General features: G+C 45.5%; 1 protein-coding gene across 1 annotated transcript in view; it reads right to left on the bottom strand.

The window, feature by feature from the left end:
• Positions 1 to 1,119: 1,119 nt before the first annotated feature.
• The window catches only part of LOC103120718 (coiled-coil domain-containing protein 162-like), a 108,194-nt gene continuing 85,772 nt past the window's right edge, over positions 1,120 to 23,541 (bottom strand). Inside the window, exons 17-23 of the mRNA XM_060190864.1 lie at positions 21,660 to 21,812; positions 21,308 to 21,439; positions 19,239 to 19,391; positions 17,930 to 18,139; positions 12,097 to 12,217; positions 3,756 to 3,880; positions 1,120 to 1,295 (exon numbers count right to left, since the gene is read on the bottom strand). Coding sequence (XP_060046847.1) covers positions 1,173 to 1,295; positions 3,756 to 3,880; positions 12,097 to 12,217; positions 17,930 to 18,139; positions 19,239 to 19,391; positions 21,308 to 21,439; positions 21,660 to 21,812 — 1,017 coding nt within the window. The 3' untranslated portion in view covers positions 1,120 to 1,172. The remainder of the gene's footprint in view (positions 1,296 to 3,755; positions 3,881 to 12,096; positions 12,218 to 17,929; positions 18,140 to 19,238; positions 19,392 to 21,307; positions 21,440 to 21,659; positions 21,813 to 23,541) is intronic.

A 23,541-nucleotide genomic window follows, 5' to 3' on the forward strand; every position in this document is an offset into this window, starting at 1 on the left:
TAGGGGTGCAAATCAAGTCCTAGGTTTTAAAATCTTGGACCAAACTCAAATTCTAGGCAAAACCTGGGATGTTGAAAATAGTGGAGGGGCCAGGTGGTGGTGCACCTAGTTGAGCACATGGTAACTGCACAAGGACCTGGTTCAAGTCCCCTGTCCCCACCTGCAGGAGGCGAGCTTCATGAGTGGTGTCTTATCTTCCCCCATCTCTATTTCTGGTGGTCTATCCAATAGAGAAAGCTAAATTTAAAAAACTAATTGAGGTCTTTCCATTTTCTCTTTTATTTTCCCTTTTGTTGCCCTTGTCTTTTATTGTTGTAGTTATTATTGTTATTGGTTTGCCGGGATAGCCTGAGGGGGCTTCTTCCCTAGCAAGTGCTCTCTGGGTTGGAGAGAACTCAACTGGAACCAACCTAGGCTGCTGCGTGGGAGAGGAGTTCGAACTCAACTGGAACCAACCTAGGCTGCTGTGTGGGAGAGGAATCAGGAACTCCTGCTGGGCTAGCGTCACAGGAGACAGACTCTGGAACTCTCAGAGCAGGAAGGCAATCCCAAGTGTGTTCAAACAGAAGAGCAGCTGTATATATACTCACCAAGTAGGGTGGAAACAGGATGTGACATAGAGAGGGTGGAGCAAAAAGAGATTGGTGGGAATCAGGGTGACTATGAGAGGGGGCGGAGTAAAAAGACATCCTGAACCAGTGGGGATTAAACCAATGCCCTGGAGGGATGGTGGACCTTAGTTTAACAGTGGTTATGTAAATAGACCGCAGCTTTAAGTGGGATCAAACCAATGCCCTGGAGGCAGGGCGGTGCTTAGTTAAGCAGGATTAGAGACAGAAGCTTTGGGGGGTGGGGGAGCTGGCATACTACCCAACAGATGTTGTTAGATAGGACAGAGAAGTGGTGAGTGGAGGGAAAGGTGAGGGGGCCAGAGAAAGATACCTGCAGACCTGCTTCACCGCCTGTGAAGCAACTCCCCTGCAGGTGGGGAGCTGGGGCTCAGACCGGAATCCTTAATGCTGGTCCTTGCTCTTTGTCCTGTGTGTGCTTAACCCACTGCGCTACCACCTGACTCCTAGATCTTTCCATTTCTTAATAAGATTGAAATTGGACAAAATGTTTTTGAAGTTTCATCTTTATTCATAGAAATGAAAGTTGGGAGAAGGATATCATTAGCAATCAAATCTGAATGGGATTCTGGATGGAGCCGTTTGAATTTGAAAAGCTGAGCTTTGAATAGTTCCTGCTACGTTGGGTAGGGAAACATCAGTCCTTTGATGGTGTTTAATAGGAACCTGCAATATAAATATTTGCGTTAAGGTGGTGACAGCATCATAAACGTCACTGCTACTAATGAGGCTAATACTAGTTCAAGTCGGGTTAGGCCATTTATTGTACCTTGCACAAACTGCCATCTGTCAGGGAGCAATGAATCCATCAATGGAAAGCCCTTTCAGATTAAGGAAGACACCCTACATTGGAAGTAATCTAAAAATTCCTAAACGCCATTTATTTTTTTTCCCCTCCAGGGTTCTCGATGGGGCTTGGTGTCTGCACTACAAATCCACTGCTGCTGTGGCCATTTTTTTAATTTTTTTTTATTTTTTTTTTTGGATAGGACAGAGAAATTGAGAGGGAAGGGAAGGGGAGAGAGAGACACCTGCAGACCAGAGCTGCTTAACTGTTTATGAAGCAACCCCCCTGAAGGTGGAGAGCTGCAGGCTGGAACCTGGGTCCTTGCACGAGTCCTTGCGCTTCATGCTATGTGCGCTTACCCTGGTGCACCCCCGTGTGCCACTGCCCAGCCCCCAATGTCATTTGTGTTTAGTGCACTATTTCTTAGAAAAGTCACTGATGCTTTTATTGATTTTATTTCTTTTTGCCTCCAGGGTTACTGCTGGGGTTGGGTGCCCGCACTACAAATCCACTGCTCCTGGAGACCATTTTTTCTTTTGATTTTTTTTTTTGATCTTTATTTATTGGATAAGGACAGCCAGAAATCAAGAGGGAAGGGGGTGATAGAGAGGGAGAGACAGACACCTGCAGCACTGTTTCACCACTCGCAAAGCTTTCCCCCTGCAGGTGGGGACCAGGGGCTTGAACCCACCACGTTCTTGAGCATTGTAATACATGCGCTCAACCAGGTGCGCCACCACCCGGCCCCCTGAAGGTCATTTTCCCCCATTTTTTTTGTTGCCCTTGCTGTTATTGTATTGCTGCTGTTGTTAGGACAGAGAAATGGAGAGAGGAAGGGAAGATGGGGAGAGAAAGACAGACACCTGCAGACCCACTTCACCGCCTGTGAAGCGACCCCCCTGCAGGTGGGGAGCTGGGGGCTCAAACCGGGATCCTTACGCGGTCCTTGCACTTTGCGCCACATGCGCTTAACCGGCTGCACTACCGCCTGACTCCCCTGACTTATATTTTTAAACAATAAAACTTAGATATGGCGAACCCCGGCTCCCCACCTGCAGGGGAGTCGCTTCACAGGCGGTGAAGCAGGTCTGCAGGTGTCTATCTTTTTCTCCTCCTCTCTGTCTTCCCCTCCTCTCTCCATTTCTCTCTGTCCTATCCAACAACGACGACAAGAACAATAATAACTACAACAATAAAACAACAAGGGCAACAAAAGGGAATAAATAAATAAAAATAAAATATTTTTTAAAAAAAACTTAGATATGGAAACTCTTAGGCATCCAATATTTTGCTTGGGGATCTCTATACTATACAGAAACCAGTAGGTCCATAGCACACCTTTTTTTTTTTTTGCCTCCAGGGTTATCGCTGAGGTTCCATGCCTGCACTATGAATCCACCCACTCCTGGCAGCCATTTTTTTCTATTTTATTGGATAGGACAGAGAAAAACTGAGAGAGGAGGGGGAGGTGGAGGGAGAAAGAGACACCTGTAGACCTTCTTCGCTGCTTGTGACAGGTGGGGAGCCAGGGGCTTGAACCCAGATCCTTGTGTGGGTCCTTGTGCTTAGTACTATGTGCCATAGGACACTTAGTTAGAAAGGATTACTTAGGGCAACGACCACCACCAACAAAATACTATGCTTTTATTTTTTTTTCTTTTTAATTATTTATAAAAAGGAAACATTGACAAAACCATGGGATAAGAGGGGTAAAACTTCGCACAATTCCCACCACCAGATCTCCGTATCCCATTCCCTTCCCTGATAGCTTTCCTATTTTATACCCCTCTGGAAGTGTGTACTCAGGGTCATTATGGGGTGCAAAAGGTGGAAGGTCTGGCTTCTGTAGGCTTTTATTTTTCTAACCTTTCAAATTTACTAGAGCTCCATTAATTACATCGTTCACTGGTGCCTCCTCACCCAGCTGATCTTTTTTTTTTTTTTTTTAACTTTAATTGAACTTGAGAAAGTTATCTTTTGGCAAAGTATAACTGCATCATAGAATCTGCTACTTAAGTAGACCCTGACATATAATCTTTTTAGTAGTTTCATATATATATATATATATATATATATATATATATGAAATATATATATATATATATTTCATTGAGAGTGACAGAGAGATAAAGACCAGAACACAGATCAAGTCTGGCTTATTGATGGTAGTGCTGAGGATTGAACCTGGAACCTTTGGGACCTCAGGCATGAAAGTAATTTTACATAACAATACGTTGTTCTTCAGCCCACCTGATACAGAGTCTTAACTGTATTTCTGAAGTGAGCCTAAAACCATAATCTCATATTTACATCTTTTGATAGTTAAATTTACTACTTACAGTTTTTGGCCTTGGAATCCTTGTTATTTTACTGCCCATCAAGTTAGTCTTTAAAAGATGTTGCTGGGAGTGTCTGGATGATAGGGAAGCAGAGCTTAGGGAGTAGTGAGCCCGTGAATGAAGGCCTACAATGTTGAAAAAATACATATATTAATGTGTACGTCTAGTTGATATGTACAGGTCTAGATTGATTTATTTATTGCCTCCAGGGTTACTGCTGGGGCTCAGTGCTTGCACTACGAATCCTGCTCCTGGAGGCCATTTTTCCCATTTTGTTGCCCTTGTTACTGTTTTTGTTGCCATTGCTGCTGCTGTTAGATAGGACGAAGAGAAATCGAGAGAGGAGGGGAAGATGGGGGTTGGGGGGGGAAGAAAAAGATAGACACCTGCAGACTTGCTTCACCACTTGTGAAGTGACCCTTCTGTAGGTGGGGAGCCGGGGGCTCAAACCAGGATCCTTACGCTGGTCCTTGTGCTTCGAGCTATGTGTGCTTAACCCACCGTGCTACCCTAGATTTATTTTATTTTCTTTTAATTTTAATTTTGGATAGAAGCAGATTGAGGAGGGAGGAAGGCAGAAAGAGAGAGAGAGAGAGACACCTACAGTACTATCTCATTGCCTGTGAAGATTCCCTCCTGCAGGTGGGGACCAGGGATTTGAGCCAGGGGCCCTGAGCATTATGTGTATGTGCTCAACCTGGTGTGCCACTGCCTGGTCCCAGGTTTGATTCTTGAAATGTCGATATTTATGTCCCTAGGAGGTGGTTTGGCAGCTTGAGTGCCGCTTCCCAAGCCCAAGGCCCTGAGTTCCATCCAGAGCACTATGGATGACTAAGAGAGCTCTAGCTTTCCTTCCTCCCTCCCTCCCTTCCTTCCCCTTTCTTTCTTTCTTTCTTTCTTTCTTTCTTTCTTTCTTTCTCTTTCTTTCTTTTTTTTTTTTTTTGCCTCCAGGGTTATCACTGGGGCTGAGTAGTGCAGGCCTTACGAATCCACTGCACCTGGCAGCTATAATTTTTCATTTTGTTGGATAGGACAGAGAAAAATTGAGGGGGGAGGAGGATATAGAGAGGGAGAAAAAAGACCTGTAGATCTGCTTCACTGCTCGTGAAGTGTCCCCATTGCAGGTGGGGAGTGAGGTCTCAAACCCGGATCCTTGCACGGGTCCTTGTGCTTAGTACTACGTGCACCAGGTGCGCCACTGTCTGGCCCGAGAGCTCTAGGTGTCTCACATAAAAATTTATCTTCAACATTTTAAATCTTAAAATGAGCATTTAATGTAGTTGAAATTGATGTCTGAGATAGATGCTAAGACCTGAATGAAAGTCTTTGGTCTGAGGCTCTCATGACCTCGTGAAGGAGAAAGATGCTGGATGACTGTGACTGGTGACTTGATGCTAAACATGCTGTGTAACCGACATGCAGTTTCCTCAGCCAATCAGAATATGCATTTCAAGTGGATGTTTTTATTTTACAGAGAGGCTGATTAGTCCATCTGAGGTCACCTAACGCAGCGTGTAATGTGCATTGCGAGCATGGGGTCCCGAGTTTGATCCCCAGCATCTCATGTGCTAGAGTGATACTCTGGTTTTTGCTCTCTCATTAATAATAATAATTATTATTAATAATAATAACATATATATATATTAACCAGAGCACTGCTCAGTTCTGGTTTTGTGGTGTGTGAGGGACCGAACCTGGGTCTTTGGACCCTCAGGTATGAGAGTCTCTTTGCATAACCATTATGCTACTTAACCCTACCCAATAAATATCTTTAAAAATAAAATGTATTGAATACCTTTAAACACAGAGACACACCCTTTGGTAGGGCTGAAGGTAGAGGGAAGAGAGAGAGAAAAAATCTTTGGGAATGTAAAGACAATGCAAGGTACAGAAGTGCCCAGAGTCAGTGGTCAAAACAGGGCTCTTGAGGGGGCCGGCTGGTAGTACACTGGGTTCAGCACACATAGTGCAAAGTGCAAGGATCCCAGTTCGAGCCCCTGGCTCCCCACCTGTGGGGGAGGGGGGGTCGCTTCGCAAGCAGTAGAGCAGGTCTGCAGGTGTCTGTCCTTCTTTCCCCTCTCTGTCTTCCCCTCCTCTCTCAAGTTCACTCTGTCCTATCCAACACAGCAGCAGCAGCAGCAACAACAACAATGGGAAAAAGATGGCCACAGGAGCAGTGGATTCGTAGTGCAGGCTCTGAGCCCCAGTGATAAATAACCCTGGAGGCAAAAAAATAAAAGAAAAGAAATAGGGTCCATGGGCCCTCTGATACTTTTCCTCTTTAGACCAGGATCACTGAGGCAGGGAATGCCTGCCTTGCTATCAGAGCCCAGGCAATAGGCAGAGAGGAGGGGAGAAAGGCCTTTGGGCTCTTGCTCTTTGAGTCTAATCTTTCTGCTTCCAAAAGGCTGTGTTTTCTCATATCATTCACACTGGTTAGTAGCCAAAAGTGGGAACAGATAAAAGACAACAAAGGTGTAGAAAATGTAGTCAGTAAGTATTACAGGTTGCCTGCGTGCTGACATTGCGTAGTAAACGTGCATCCCCACCCCAGCTAATCTTCAGAATATGCCTTTCAAGTGGGTGTTTCCATTTTACAGAGATACTGATTAATCCACCCAAGGTCATAGCCAGAATTTGAACCTTGGCCATCTTCCTGAAAGTGACACACTTAGCCACCAGGCTACTATGCAAAACAGAAGCACCTTGGTTGACCTTAGCAATAGGCTGACCATGGTTATTGATCTTTACAATCTTCTAGATCCAAGTCAGATCTATAAGAGCACTTGGCATGTACTGAGTCCTGATCTTAGGTGGCAGGAAGCTAGCTGAGAGAGATCCTGAGGTCTGGTGTCTCTTTCATGCTGCTTGCTGGCAAGAACTGCCCACAGCACCCACACGTCAATGTAAATTGTAAATAATAACGGGGGCTGGGTAGTCGAGCCTATATATTAGTTACTAGATGTCAGCACCCTGCTTCAAACTCCTGGTCCCCACCTGTATGGGATAAACTGCATGAGTGATGGAGCAGGTGTCTCCACTTTCCTACTGCCCTCTCAGTTTCTGTCTCTATTTAAAGTAAATTAAAATATTATAAAGGTAATATCTGAGACATGCGATTCGTAATATTCCAAAGTATTGAAATGCTTCCAAGCCCACTGAAGCACTTCTGTGTTCTTCCAGTGGTATTTTACATACTCCTTGGACAAGTTTTTTAATTTAAACCTTTTAGTGTCAGGGATGTAGTTTGGTAGTAAAGTGTATGCTTTGCATGTGTAGTAAAGCCCCAACAATGAAATAAAAAACATTTTTGTTGTTACAAAGGCTTTTTTTTCCTCCAGGGTTATGGCTGGGGCTTGGTGCCTGCACTATAAACCCACTGCTCCTGGAAGCCATTTTTCCCCCTTGTTGTTTATTGTTGTTATTGTTATTGGATAGGACAAAGAGAAATTGAGAGAGGAAGGGAAGATAGAGAGGGGAGAGAGAAAGACAGACACCTACAGACCTGCTTCACTGCCTGTGAAGGCAGGTGGGGAGCCGGGGGCTCGAACTGGGATCCTTGAGCTGGTCCTTGTGCTTTGTGCCACATGTGTTTAACTGGCTGTGCTACCGCCTGGCCTCCAGGAAGGCTTTTGATGATTGATGTATTAAAGCAAAGCAAAGTTCTTTCCACCCTAGAGTTCTTATTCTTACCAGCTCTATTCCTACTCTTTGATCCCTGTGTACTAAATATTTTGTCCTGCTTTCTCTCTTTTTTCTTTTTGCCTCCAGGGTTATTGCTGGGGCTCAGTGCCTGCACCATGGATCCACTGCTCCTGGAGGCCATTTTTTTTCCTTTTGTTGCCCTTGTTTATTGTTGTTGTTATTATTATTGTTTTTGTTATTGGATAGGACAGAGAGAGCTGGAGAGAGGAGGGGAAGACAGAGAGGGAGAGAGAAAGATAGACACCTGCAGACCTGCTTCACTGCTTGTGAGGCAATCTCCTGCAGGTGGGGAGCCGGAGGCTCGAACCGGGTTCCTTAAGCCAGTCCTTGCGTTTGGCGCCATGTGCACTTAATTAACCTGCTGCTAATGCCCGACTCCCCCCCCCCCCCCATATCTATGACTCCATCCTCACTTCCTTGGGCAGACAACCTCACCAGTGTGTCTTGGAACCTCACCTCTCCAGATCCCTACCCCACTAGAGAAAGATAGAAACAGGCTGGGGGAATGGAACAACCAGCCAACACCCATGTCCAGCAGAGAAGCAAGTACAGAAGCCAGACCTCCCTCCTTCTGCACCTCTGAAAGAATTTTGGTCCACATTCTCAGAAGGGGAAATGTTAGGGGAAGATGACCAGAGGGCTCTGAAATCTAGTTGCACCAAGACCCAGGACTTTTGTGACCATATATGAACCTTTGTTTTTGCACCAAAATGGAAGAAAGAGAATTTGGAGAACACCTGAGGAAGTCAGGTGCTATTTTTCTATTATTTTACCTAAAAGGGAAATGGAAAAAGGAAGGATAAAGGGGAGTTGTAATAGGACGTAGGCTTAGAAAATAAAGTGAAGACAGGGCCTGAGAAGTGAATAAATCAGCTTAAGAAAAACAAACAAAAAACCATGGTGATTAGTAGAGTGAGAGGGAAAGTGGATAGGAGGACTATGTAAATGGAGTGTTTTGGAGAGAGAGAGGAGCATGCCACTTTGCTGGTGGGTATGTAGAGAGGTAAAGCTATATCTGTGACATCTTACCATCTTTAAAGCCAATTAGTGAATCATTAAAAACACTGTTTTGGGAATAGCGCAGCGGGTTAAGTTCAGGTAGCACAAAGCCCAAGGATCGGCATAAGGATCCTGGTTCGAGCCCCCAGCTCCCCACCTGCAGGGGAATCGCTTCACAGGTGATGAAGCAGGTCTGCAGGTGTCTGTCTTTCTCTCCCCCTCTCTCTCTTCCCCTCCTCTCTCCATTTCTCTCTGTCCTATCCAACAACGACATCAATAATAACTACTACAACAATAAAACAACAAAGGCAACAAAAGGGAATAGATAAATAAATATTTTTTAAAAACCCCACAGTTTCACTATTTAAAACAAAACAAAGGACCCTGAGAAAGGAGGGACAGGGACAAGATGAATGGACATTGGGGTCCTGGTGTATGATGGAGGAGGGGCCTTTGGTTGGGGGAGCAAGTGTCCCAGACACCTACCAAGGGGTGGGGAAGAGAGGCTGTGCCTATGTGTCAAAGATGTGCCAGAAACCACTAGCCTCCCCCTCCCAATTAAAAAAGCCACAAGCCCTTTCTGTATAGGATGTCAGTACTCCAAGGTGAACTAGAGTAGAAAATTCACAGTGAAAATCAGAAAAAGAATAAAAGAAAGGTCTATTCGCTCATGTATCAATTGGTTCATCCCACAAACATTCTGGACCATCCACTTCATAACCATGAGATTATTATATCTGGGAATCGGGCAGTAGTGCAGCGGGTTAAGCACAAGTGGTGCAAAGCACAAGGACTGGCATAAGGATCCAGGTTCGAGCCCCCGGCTCCCCACCTGCAGGGGAGTCGCTTCACAGGCGGTGAAGCAGGTCTGCAGGTTTCTTACCTTTCTCTCCCCCTCTCTGTCTTCCCCTCCTCTCTCCATTTCTCTCTGTCCTATCCAACAACGACCACATCAATAAAAACAACAATAATAGTGAGCCCCCACACCTATGGATATTTAACCTTTGACAAAGGGGCTCAGACTATTAAATGGGGAAACCAGAGTCTCTTCAACAAATGGTGTTGGAAACAATGGGTTGAAACATGCAGAAGAATGAAACTGAACCACTGTATTTCACCAAATACAAAAGTAAATTCCAAGTGAATGAAGGACTTGGATGTTAGACCACAAACTATCAGATACTTAGAAGAAAATTTTAAAGACATCTTCAATGAAATGAATCCAATTATAAAGAAGACTAAGGCAAGTATAAACCTATGGGATTATATCAAATTAAAAAGCTTCTTCACAGTAAAAGAAACCACTACTCAAACCAAGAGACCCCTCACAGAATGGGAGATCTTTACATGCCATACATCAGACAAGAGCTTAATAACCAACATATATAAAGAGCTTGCCAAACTCAACAACAAGACAACAAATAACTCCATCCAAAAATGGGGGGAGGACTTGGACAGAATATTCACCACAGAAGAGATCCAAAAGGCCGAGAAATACATGAAAAAATGCTCCAAGTCTCTGATTGTCAGAGAAATACAAATAAAGACAACAACGAGATACCACTTCACTCCTGTGAGAATGTCACACATCAGAAAAGGTAACAGCAGCAAATTCTGGAGAGGGTGTGGGGTCAAAGCACCGCACTGCACTGCTGGTGGGAATGTCAATTGGTTCAACCTCTGTGGAGAACAGTCTGGAGAACTCTCAGAAGGCTAGAAATGGACCTACCCTATGATCCTGCAATTCCTCTCCTGGGGATATATCCTAAGGAACCCAACACACCCATCCAAAAAGATCTGTGTACACATATGTTCTTGGCAGCACAATTTGTAATAGCCAAAACCCGGAAGCAACCCAGGTGTCCAACAACAGATGAGTGGCTGAGCAAGTTGTGGTATATATACACAATGGAATACTACTCAGCTGTAAAAAGTGGTGACTTCACCGTTTTCAGCCGATCTTGGATGAACTTTGAAAAAATCATGTTGAGTGAAATAAATCAGAAGCAGAAGGATGAATATGGGATGATCTCACTCTCAGGCCGAAGTTGAAAAGCAAGATCAGAAAAGAAAACACAAGTAGAACCTGAAATGGAATTGGCGTATCGCACCAAAGTAAAAGACTCTGGGGTGGGTGGGTGGGGAGAATACAGGTCCAAGATGGATTCAGAGGACCTAGTGGGGGTTGTATTGTTATATGGGAATCTGGGGAATGTTATGCGTGTACAAACCATTGTACTTACTGTTGAATATAAAACATTAATTCCCCCCCCTCAAAAAAAGAAAAGTTCTGTAGATGTATAGTTGTTAGTATGCTTCTAATTATGCTTCTAAAACCCCTTCTGTTTCATTGGTTTAATCCCCCCTGCTTAACACTGTATTCTATTTACATAACCACTGTTAACGAAGCACCGCCCTGCCTGCAGGACATTGGTTTAATCCCCACTGGTTCATGGTGTCTTTTTGCTCCGCCCCCTCTCCTAGTCCACCCTGATTTCCACCAATCTCTTTTCGCTCCACCCTCTCTACGTCACATCCTGTTTACACCCTATTTGGCGAGTATATATATAAGGACAGGATTGTGATTATAGATAGTTTAGATAGCTTGGCTTAGATTGTGCTGCGTTCCACATGAATAAAGACTGAAATGCGTACCACTAAAAATAAATAAATAAATAAATAATAACTACAATAAAAACAAGGGCAATAAAAGGTAATAAATAAATATTTAGAAAAATAAAAAGATTATTATTTCTATACTTAAAATGTAATAAACATTAATTTATTGAGTAATAAATGTATAATATAAATAAACAACAGTAATAAATATTATTGTTATAATAATATGGACGGCCCCAAGATCCTCCTTTTAAAAATTTTATTTATTTGTTTATATATATTTATTTTTCACATTTTTATTATCCTTATTTATTAGAAACAGCCAGAAATTGAGAGGGAAGGGGGAGGATGAGAGAGAGAGAAACAGAGACACTTGCAGACCTGCGTCACTGCCTGTGAAGTGACAATTTGTTTTTATTTATTATTGGATAGAGACACAGAGAAATTGAGAGGAAGGAGGCGGTAGAGAGGGAAAGAGACAGAGAGACACCCGTAGCTTTACCACTCGTGAAGCTTTCCCCACTGTAAGTGGGGACCAGAAGCTTGAACCGGGTCCATGCGCACAGTAATGTGTGTGCTCAACCAGGTGTGCCACCGCCCGGCTCCTTTTAACTTTTTATTGGGGAAAATTAATGGTTTACAGTCCACAGTACAACACAGTAATTGGCACATGGGTAATATTTCAGTTTTTTTTTTTTTATAGGACAGAAATGGAGAGAGGAGGGGAAGACAGAGAGAGGGAGAGAAAGACAGACACCTGCAGACCTGCTTCACCGCCTGTGAAGTGACTCTCCTGCAGGTGGGGAGCCAGGGGCTTGAACCGGGATCCTTATGCCGGTCTTTGTGCCACGTGCACTTAACCCGCTGCGCTACCGCCCAGACTCCCAACATTTTAGTTTTACCCATAACACTCCAAGCCGCCACCTAGGTCCTCCTCCACCAAGTGGAGGGAGATCCTCCCTAAAGTGGAGCCCAAGCCCCAGGAGGCTGTTCTAGCCAGAGGGTGGGATCTCCTTACCGCTGGCTGGGCTCCTCTGTAGGGGGGATTGCTCAGCGTCCTGAAGCTGACTCTGGAGCTCTTCCACACGCTGAAATGCATGCTGCTTCACGCTGCGCTCCCGGGCAAGCTGGCTTCTCATCTGTGGGGAAAAATGCTTGGGAAGCAGAGAGGCTTCCTGACACATATTGTGGTTCCCTGGGACACTGGAGGTCTCAGGTTACCCCGGGGAACACAAGTCTGATGTTCTGGTCCCACTGCACTCAGTTTTCTGAGAGTCTAGAGCTCCCTCCAGGAGGCCGGAAACCTCACCAAAGAGACAAACCAACACCTTGGAGGTCTTGGACTTCCTTAGGACCCTACTCTAGGAGGCTGCTCCCACAAGTTGTATAGCTCGTGTTTATTTCAGAAGAGGGGCAATGAGAAGGCCCAATTTAAAGAGGAAATCTGAGGCCTTCCATCTTATGGCTGATGGGTACAAGCACACAGTAGGATATGTAGGCCATGTGATGACAGGTCAGAATTAATGGGCAGGAGAATGTAGCAGGCACAGTCCTTCATGGCTGCAATTCCAGGCTTCCCCAGTTAATTGAAAGCAAACATGAGTGAAGGATATTAGCAACCTCACAGTTAACAGTAAAAACTGGGTTAATTACTGTTAGCTTTGGAAAGTGTCAATGACCGCCTTAAGAATCTTGGTTCGAGCCCCCGGCTCCCCACCTGCAGGGGAGTCGCTTCACAGGCAATGAAGCAGGTCTGCAGGTGTCTATCTTTCTCTCCCTCTCTCTGTCTTCCCCTCCTCTCTCCATTTCTCTCTGTCCTATTCAACAACAACGACATCAATAACAACAATAATGATAACCACAACAATGATAAGACAATAAGACAATAACGATAAGACAATAACAACAAAAGGGGGAAAAAAAAAGCCAGCAGGAGCAGTGGATTCGTGGTGCAGGCATTGAGCCCCCCCAAATTTTTTTTAAAAAGCTGTCCACCTTCCTATTCTCAACAACAGAAACCTTCCAGCTTACTGGCTGCTTTATTGAGAGCTGTGTCCTCAGGCCCTCTTCCAAATGCTTTATTTGTACTGCTGAGTTGAATCCCTCCATCAAATACGAGGTTCCTTCAGTACAGTTTGAAGTGAGCATATTATTCTCCTTCATACTGAAGGGAAATTAAAGCACTAGTGGCCTTTGACGTTAGCTGGAGTCACACTGTTGGGGGCCAAGAGGGTGTGTACCAGACTGTCAGAGTCCAGGTGTAGCCAGCCATCTATGAAGTGCCTTCCTGCAGACCGGGAAGTAGGCAGGCACATTAGCTGGTGAAAATCTGAGCATGGAGTTGGAGGTTTGAGATGAACTGAAGCAGCCACTGCTGGCCATGGGGCTTTCCCTGGTCAAGGGGGGTCAGCTATTTGAGGTAGGTAAGCCCAGGGGTATATGCGCTGTCAGGAGACTTGGTAGGGTCATTTAGAAAGAGTCCCTGATTGTTATTTACAAGGGCTGGGTGGTGGCACGCCTGGTTGAGCGCACGTTACAGTGCACAAGGACCTAGTTCAAGCCCTCAGTCCCCACGTTCAGGGGGAAAGCTTTAGGAGTGGTGAAGTAGGGCTGCAGGTGTCTGTCTCTCTCCCTCTCTGTCTCCCCCTTCCTTCTCAATTTCTGGCTGTCTTTATCCAATAAATAAATAAAGATAATAAAAGAATAAGGGGACTGGGCAGTAGCACAACAGGTTAAGCACACATGGCACTAAGCACAAGGACTGGCTCAAGGATCCTGGTTCAAGACCCCGGCTCCCCTCCTGCAGGGGGTTGCTTCACAAGTGGTGAAGCAGGTCTGCAGGTGTCTGTCTTTCTCTCCCCTGTTTTCCCCTCCTTTCTCCATTTCTCTCTGTCCTATCCAACAACAACAACAACAACAACAACAATAACAATGGGAAAAATGATGACCGCACCAGGAGCAGTGGATTGATCCATAGTGCAGACACTGAGCCCCACTGATAACTCTGGAGGCAAAAATAAATAAAGTAAAATAAAATAAAATAAAAAAGTACCTGATTATTTTTACATACAAAAACTAAAGATATGTATTGCTCGAGAGAAAGTTCAAACTATTTGTTTTGACTACTTTTAAAATCTTTGCCACTAAACAAAAATTAGCTAGAGAGGACTTTGAGAAAATAACCTATGAACCTCCTTATTTATTTATTAATTTTTGCCGTCATCAAGGGTTCACTGCTCCAAGTCACTTTTTTCAGATAGAAGAGAAACAGAGAGAGAGAGAGAGAGAGAGAGAGAGAGGGAGAGGGAGAAGACACCACAGCATTGAGGCTCCCCTGACCCTGCCACAGTGGGAGGCAGGCCCAAGCCTGTGCTGACAGCAATAAAGCAGGGACCATCCCGGGGGCGTTAGCTCTCAGATGCAAACCTCCCTTCATCACCATCACCATCACCATCACCATCACCATCACCATCACCATCACCATCATCATTATAAATATTAGTCATTGTTTTTCTTGCCACTCAAGTTATTACTGGAGCTCAGTGCCTGTTTCAGGTGGCTTTTTCTGTTTTTTGTTTTTTTTTTTCCAACAGAGATAGAAATTGAGAGGAAAGTGGAAGATGTGGAGAGAGAAAGAGAGCTATCTATAACACTGATTCACGGCTAGGGAAGCTCCACCCCGGTCTCGAGCCTGACAGTGCGCCACTGTCCGGTCCTATTCAGGGAGACTTTTAGAAAAGCATGACCCCATGGGCAAACATGTGACAATGAATTTTTCTCTGGCATTTGGTTTTATTTTACTTTATTTATTTATTTGCCTCCAGGGTTACTGCTAGGGCTGGATATCAGCTCTACGAACCCACTGCTCCTGGCGACCATCTTTTCCATTTTATTGGACAGGACAGAGAGAAATTGAGAGAGGAAGGGGAGATAGAGAAAGAGAGAGAAAAAGAGACACCTGCAGACCTGCTTTATAGCTTGTGAAACTTCCCTCCTGTAGGTGGGGAGCGGGGCCTCGAACCCAGATCCTTGTGCTGAGGACTATGTGTGCTTAACTGGGTGCATCACTGCCCGGTCCCCATTCGTTAACTTTTCAAGAAGCAGTGTTCATATTCTAACTTTCTGATATTCTAAAGCGAATCATGTTCTTTCCTTCTCTACAAAAATGTTTTTTCTAGGTCTCCTTCTATTCTATTGTTTAAACCTCTTCCTTCACTTTTTTTTTTTTTTTTTTTTTTACTTTTTTGGATAGGGCAGAGAGAAATTGAGAGGGGAGGGGAAGATAGGGGGAGAAAGACACCTGCAGACCTGCTTCACCACCTGAGAACCCACCCCCCCAGATGGGGAGTTAGGGGGTTGAAGTGGGATCCTTAAGTGGGTCCTTATGTTTGGTACTGTGTTTGCTCAACCGGGTGTCACCACCCTCATTTATTTATTTATTTATTTATTTTGCCATCTATTCTTGTTTTTCTAATTTTTATCTTTATTTATTTATTGGATAGAGACAGTCAGAAATTGAGAAGGAAGTGGAAGATAGATAGAGACACTTGCAGCACTACTTCACCATTTGCAAAGCTATCCCCCTGCAGGTGGGGACTAGGGGATAGAACCTGGGTCCTTGTGCACTGTAACGTGTGCTCAACCAGGTGTGCCACCACCCAACCCCTGCCATCTATTCTTGTTAGGATTCTCTTTTCCGTGAGTTGGGCAGTAGTGCAGTAGGTTAAGCCCATGTGGCGCAAACTGCAAGGACCAGTGTCGTTTTTGCTGGGCTGGCTTCGCAGGCGGGAGACAGATGACCAGAGACTCATGGCTGAGCTGAGAACGCAGTTCAATCTTTATTCACGAGCGGGGATGCGGTTCAACAAACTAATCTCATCTAATCACAACCCAATTCTGTCCTGCATCTCTCTCCTCCAGCGGAAAGAGTCAGGAACTAAGGAAATATGTACCATAGGGGGCGGGGAGAAGGAAGAAGCGGGAACCAATGATGACTAAACCAAATGTCCCAGAGGTGGGGGTTGGGGTGAGGTTGGGGGTTGGGGGGGGGGGTGGAGGGGGGTGGAGACCAAACCAATATCCCGGAGGCAGGGGTGTGCCCAGCCAACAGTGGACGTGCAAACAGAACACATAGCAAGCAACACAAGCGAACTCAGTGTGATGATAAAAATAGAAGGCTCCATAAGCAGAATCCAGAAGCAGACCAACAGACCAGCTCAAGGATCCTGGTTAGAGCCCCTGGCTCCCCACCAAGGGAGTCGCTTCACATGCAGAGAAACAGGTCTGCAGGTGTCTATCTTTCTCTGCCCCTGTCTTCCCCTCCTCCCTCCATTTCTCTCTGTTCTATGCAACAGTGACAACATCAACAACAACAATAATAACCACAACAATAAAACAACAAGGACAACAAAAGGGAATAAATAAATTTTTTTGTTTAAAATGAGACTTCTTTTTTCCCCATCTCCACCTTAAGCACTTGGCCTGTAATTCAGCCTCCCAGTTTCTGTTAACTAAGATCCCACTCATCCATTGCTTATGCTTGAAGAGCCTGTTCTGGAAGGGGCTGTTTCTTTTTCACCTTTGTATTGAATTACATTCTTTCATGTCCTTTCTTGGAATTTACATTAATATATATCTCCATCCATTTGGCTGTGGGACATAGTTGACAAAAATATGTCTAGAAACTGCTTTTGCTTTTTTTTTTTTTGTCTCTTCAGTCTCAGAAACAGCATGTCCCTATTATTCTTGCTGCTTTTTCAGATTACTTGTTGGGATTTTCTTTTCTTCCTTTTTTTTTCAATTAATTAAATGAGAGAGATGGCGAGTCACCAAAGCACTGCTGGGCTCTGGCTTATGGCGGTGCTGGGAACAAAACCTGGAACCTCCGAATCTCAGACGTGAAACTCTTTTTGCAGGACCATTATGCTTGTTTTGCAACCTTACTGGCTGGGATTTTCTAAAGGACCCCTAGGCCAAAGAACATGTTTTTCAGTGGCTTAGAAATCTGCTAAGATTCTTAACCGATACTAGAGAGAGAGAGCACGATGGTCATGCAAAATGGCTTTCTTTGCTGAGGCCTCAAAGTTTCAGGTTCAAGCCGCTAAACCACCATAAGCCAAAGTTGAGCAGTGCTCTGGTATTAAAAAATTTTTTTTTAATTACAAAATTAAAAGAATGATTCTGGACGCAGAGGCAATCAGACCAACTCTTCTGACCACGAGTGCCAGCTGGTATGTCCCTTATCCCCATCATCCTGATGTGTCTAGAGTGACACAGGTAGAGGGACTCTGCTGTGGGGGACAGGAGCAGCTTGGAAAGGAACAGACGGAACAGCTCTGGTTATTACAGCCCATCCTTTCCCCCCTTTCGCTTAACAATTTTTATTATTATTGATTTTTTTAATCTTTCCATTAATTACTTATTGGATAGAGACAGGGCACATGCTATAATGCACAAGGATCGGGTTCAAGCCCCTGGTCGCCATTTGTAGGGTGAAAGCTTTTCAAGCGATGAAGCAGGGCTGCAGGTGTCTCTTTGTCTCCCTCCCTCTCTATCTCATCCTTCCCTCTCAATTTCTGGCTGCCTCTATCCAATAAATAAATAAAGATAATACAAAAAAATTTTTTTTAAAAAAAACAGAGACAGAGAAATTGAAAGGGGAGGAGGAAGAGGTAGAGAGAGGGAAAGAGGCATCTGCAGTCCTTCTTCACCACTTGTGAAGCTTTCCCCCTGCAGGTGGGGACCAGGGGCTTGAACCCCGATCCACTGTGCACTGTAGTGTGTGCGCTTAACCAGGTGTAGGGCATAGCCCCACCCACTTTCCAGCATTCCCCGCCCCTCAAGGGAACTACCTGCTGGAGTTGTCTCTGGGCCTTCTTCTGCTGCAGCCGGCCCAGTCTGGAAGCCCTCTGGGCCTCTTCTGTGAGGAGCCGCAGGTGTTGTTCTTTTTCCTCCACGTCTTCCAAGAGCTTTTCCATGCTAGAGGTTTTCATGAAATCCAGCTGCTGCCAGTGGAGTGCTTCGTGGGTCACTCTGTGTTCTAATTGTTTCAGCAACAGAGCCTGGGACAGCAAAAGGCCAAAGGAAATGGAAGCTTTTTTTTTTCTCTCAGCAGGAGGCAAGGAATAGAAGGCTGGACAACACATGACCTTCCCCTTGTTGGCGACACAGGGGCAGAACAGTAAGGCCTGGTCATTCAATCCATCCTTCTGCCCTGAGGGAGCTGGGATCTAGCTGGGGAATCTAGCCCCAGCCTGGCTTCTACTGTTAATCTAGAGGCCACAGAGGGACTGTGAAAATCCAGTACAAGCTTATCCATTTAGGATCAACTCTAGAAATACCTGCCCTTAAAAAAAATATCATTTATTATTGGCTAGAGACAGAGAAATTGAGGTAGAGAGGGAGAGAGACAGACTAAAGCAGCTGTGCTTCACCACTTGTGAAGCTTTCTCCCTGCAGCTGGGGACCGGGGACTTGAACCCAGGCCCTTGCTTACAGAAATGTGAGTGCTTAAGTAGGTGTGCCACAGCCTGGACCCCCAAATATACTTTTTTCCCCCTCTGTATCCAATAATAATAATAATTTCTCTAAAAAAACAAATCCCAACTCGCCTCATGTATCCTAGAATTTATAGTTATAGAATCCCCCCACATATATGTAATTCAATTCAGCATTTTGTTTTGTTTTTCCTCCTACGGATCGATCTGATGTTCATACATTTGATCAACCTTTGAAAGGACCCAGAAAGGCGGAGACACTTCTGGCTGACTGACTGTGTTAACCCCAGAGACCCGGACCCCAGGACACTCTCTGGATAAAAACTATCTTCAGAAATACACACACACCTCAGTCTTGAGTGTATGTGCTATGTCACCAACTTAGCAAAAAACAAACATACAAAACACCAAAAAACAAAACAAAAAAGCAAACAGCCAAGCACAAATAATAACAAAAAGCTCCTAGTCACTGCCGTTATTTTCTGGACTGGAAAGAAGGGAAGGAAAAGGAAGCCAAGGCCTGGATCAGCTTTTTTTTTCAGTCACGGATGTGGCTTTTCCACTGGGAGCTCTGGTGTGGCAGCGTCACCCAGCTTCCGGCTGCCACGTTCGCTTCTGCAGAGTTGGTGCAAAGAGAGGGAGGAGAAAGGGTCCTGAGGGATACCTGGGCCTCCTGCTGGTCGCGGAGCCTCCCGTTTTCCACCTGGGCCCTGGCCAGGGCCTGCCTGAGAGCCACAAGCTGCTGACGGAATAGAGCCGCCTCCTGCTCTGCCATTAGCTTTCTGTTCACACACTCTTTGCGACTTCGAACGAGTTCCTGTGGACATCCCCAGACACAGTAAGAGCAAAAGTGAGTCCCCTTCCCACACTTGCCATTGTAGACAGTGTGCAAACCACAACATCATCATCAGTCCATCGGAGTGTGGAGCCTCTGATATTGAATAGAATGGACCTCCTGGTGGTCATGACCTCTGATGTTCATTGAGAACACAGTAGTCTGGGGCCAGCAAAATAGCTAACTTGGACTGCGTGTTGCTTTGCCCTGTGCGTGACCCAGGTTTGAGCCTGGCTCCCACCCACTACACAGCACACTGAAAGAAAGGCAATTTCAATGCTTTGGTCTCTAACTCTCTCTCTCTCTCTCTTTGCCTTCTCTGTCTGGAAGAGGAGAAGGAGGAGGAGGAGGAGGAGGAGGAGGAGGAGGAGGAGGAGGAGGAGGGGGAGAACTGGAGTACTGGAAGATGGGGCAGGGAGGTGGGAGGGGGCATCAGTTCCCCTAAAACACGATGGTGGAGACTTGGGTTGGTGCGGGGAGTGGTGTGCAGATACCTATCACAGGGAAATAAAAGAAACAGCGGTGCTCATGTATCAACAGCTGTCCTGTATACTGTTACTCTCTCCCCCCAATAAAATGATTCAAAAATAAATAAAGATGGGAAAGAAAGAGAGGAAGAAAGAAACAAAGAAAGAAACAAAGAAAGAAAGAAAGAGAAAGAAAGAAAGGGGGAAAAATGAATAGGCTAGCAGGTTAGAGTCAAACCCTCCGAGATAGTAAGTGGTATTTCCAAACCACTGTTGGTATGTGCTTTGGTCTCCGTTTGCCCTAAGACAGCTTTTCCCTCTTTGAATGCAGATCTGCCCCCAGCACATTCACTCTTTTGTTACTTTGTTTTTCCTGAAGCCTGTGTAGAAGAGCTGGACTGTTTTCACAGAGCTGCCTCCAGCCCTCCACCTTTCCCTTCATACTAGGTCCCCGGATCCATTTGCATCGTTACCATTTGATGTTGGCAATTTCTTTCTTTTTCTCTCCCATTCTGTCCCTCCTTCCCTCCCTCCCTCCCTTCCTGCCTTTCCTTCCATCTTTATTTCTTCCTCTCTTTCTTTCCATCTTTCTCTTTCTCCCCTTCTCTCTCTCTCCCTTTTCCTTCTTTCCATCTTTCCTTCCATCTTCCTTCTGTCCTTTCTTTTTAAATTTTTAAATTATATTTATTAATTTATTGGATAGAGACAGAAATGGATAGGGAAGGAGGAGATAGACAGAGAGACATCTGCAATATTGCTTCACCACTTATGAAGCTTGCCCCCTGCAGGTAAGGACCGGGGGCTCGAACCTGGGACCTTGTGCATTGTATCATGTGCACTCAACCAAGAGCACCACTATCCAACTCCTTGTTTCTTTCTTTCCATCATTCTTTTTCTCATTTTCTTTTTAAATTTAATTTTATTATTATTTTAAATTTTTAATATTTATTTATTTTCCCATTTGTTGCCCTTGTTGTTTTTTTTTGTTGTTGTAGTTATTATTGTTGTTGTTATTGAGTCCTCATTGTTAGATAGGACAGAGAGAAATGGAGAGAGGAGGGGAAGACAGAGAGGGAAAGAGAAAGACAGACACCTGCAGACCTGCTTCACCGCCTGTGAAGCTGGGGAGCCGGGGGCTCAAACTGGGATCCTTACACCGGTCCTTGCACTTTGTGCCACGTGGCTTAACCTGCTGTGCTACCACCCGACTTCCGCTTTCTCATTTTCTTTCTCTCCTCCTTTTCCCTCCTTCCTTCCTTCCTTCCTTCCTTCCTTCCTTCCTTCCTTCCTTTCTTTTTCTCTTTCTTTCTCTGGACATTGTCCTGGCAGCCCAACTGAGAGAGAAAGGGGGGGAGAGAGAGAGGGATTTGCCACCTGACCGCAGCATGGCAGCTGCAGAGCTGAGCCTCGTGGCCCCCATCACGCACTCACCTTCTCAGCCCGGTTCAGCTGGCCCTGGAAGCACGCCTGTTGCGCCACCAGCCTCCAGCGGCCCAGACTCCGGGCTTTGTTCACACGTGCAGCCAGGATGCCATTGTCCCGCTCCAAGACCCGCAGCTGCTCCTGCTGAGGAGGTTCCCTTTCAGAAAAGGCTGCCCCAAGGCCTTTCCCGGGAAGGCACAGACTCTAACATGAGACGCATTTGTTCCACACACCCTTCCCCACCCCCACCCCACCTCCCTGCTTAAGGTCTGATGCAAGGCTTCTCAGGACAACCCGACTAAAGGCAGATTGGGCTGGTGAGACTGGATCCTAGGAGAAAATGCTGAGGGGAGTCACATACAAAGGCTGGGTCTTCTTTCACTTCTTCACCGGGTCTGGCAGAGCCCCACTTTTTTTTGAGGTCCTGTAGATTGGCAATTCCTTCTGTTCTCACTTCACCAATGAGCTCACACACTTTCTGGATCAAATTCAACTGATTCTGTTCCAGCTGCTCCTGCAAGTTGCAGATGCAAGTTCAAAGAAGGGCAGTTGAGGAGGAGGGTTATTTTGTCTTCCTAACTCCAGTTTTCAGACCCAGACAGTTATTTTATCCCAGAGTATTTGGGGGTCTCCCCAGTGAGTCTTCAACACACAGAGCCCCTCCTGTGGACACCAGCATCTCCCAGAGCCAGCATAGTTGTCAGATGCTGCTGTAGAAGTCACAGGTAAAAGACCAAATTGTCTCCCTTTCCTAAGATATTATTTGGGAATTTGGACTCAGGACTATTTGCTGTTGGGTTGACTCAGCAGAATCAGACCAGATAAGGCACTGCATGCCGAGCTAGCTTCGAGGGAGAGAGATGACCCAGGAACTCGTGGCAGAGTGGTAATAGGATTCTTTATTCATGAGGGAGCTCCAGAGTTGGGTGTGAGCACAGCGGGTTAGGCCACATGGCGCCAAACCGCAATGGCCGCCTCCCACTCTGCACGCCAGCCCTTCTCCAGGTCAGGACGTGGGAGGAAAAGAGAGGAAGAGAAGAGAGCGAGACCAGGAACAGAAGTGGGCTTTATAGGGTAAAACCGGAAGTGGCAAGTCGGAATGGAGATGGTTGGGAAAGGGGGTGGAGAAAAGAAAGAGCGGCAGGTAGAAAGCTTCCATAGCAACGGTTGCTAGGGTTTTAACTGGCAGGATTAATGAACCCTGCAGGCAGGGCGGGTCTCGAGGTAGAAAGAAGATAGATCAAAGGGTGGGGATCTTTCAGGTGAAACAATGATTATGTAAATAGGCCACAGTGTCAGCAGTGGAGGATGGAGCAGAGCAAGGTGGGGGCTGGCTTAAGGCTGGACAACTACAGAGGAGCCACTGATGCGAAAGTCCATGAACAAGTAAAGCAGAGGAAAGAATGGGCCTAGCTGCCTTCCTCCTAAGGTGTCAGCAGCAGTCCATGATCAAAGGGTCTGTTCTGAAAGGCATATGGTTCAGGGCCCTGGTGAAGTACCCTGGCTATCACTAAGTACACCAGAGATTCAGTGACCTTGAGTGAGAGGTGACAGTGAGTTGTCTTCTCACCTCTGAACCTTTTCCATGGGGAGGAGGACGGCAGGACAGTGCTAGCTATCCATACAGAGAAATTTCTATCACCTTATTGGGACCTGGGGGATGTAGCACAGGGACCCCATGCTTTGCATGGACAGGAGAAGGCTTGTGAACTTAGTTCCGATGGAAAGAAGTATGGACTCTGCTTATTGTCTAGGAATTTGATAGGAGCTTAAAGAAATTTGAGGCTCTTAAAGATTTTATTTATTGATTTTTATTATAACTTCTTTTAACTTAATTTATTTATTTGACAAGGCAGAGAGAAATTGAGAGGAAAGGGGAGTAGAGAGGTAGAGAGAGACAGAGAGGCTCCTACAGCCCTGCTCCACCACTCAGGATGTTTCTCTCCCTGCAGGTGGGGACTGGAGGCTTGAACCTGGGTCCGTGTGCATGGTACTATGTGTGCATAGTAAATATGTGGCACACTTAATCAGGTGTGCCACCTCCTGGTCCCTATTTATTATTTATTAATGAAATAGATACAGAGAGAATGATGCACACACACACGGGGTGGGGGAGATAATTGCACTGCTTAGCTCTAGTTAATGGTACTGCTGGGTCTTGAATCTGGGAATTTAAAGCCTCAAACATGAAAGTCTTAAATAACCAGCATTACCATTATGCTGTTTTTCTCAGCCCAGGGTTT

This window comes from Erinaceus europaeus, chromosome 4 (assembly GCF_950295315.1).
Source record: "Erinaceus europaeus chromosome 4, mEriEur2.1, whole genome shotgun sequence".
NCBI lineage: Eukaryota > Metazoa > Chordata > Mammalia > Eulipotyphla > Erinaceidae > Erinaceus > Erinaceus europaeus.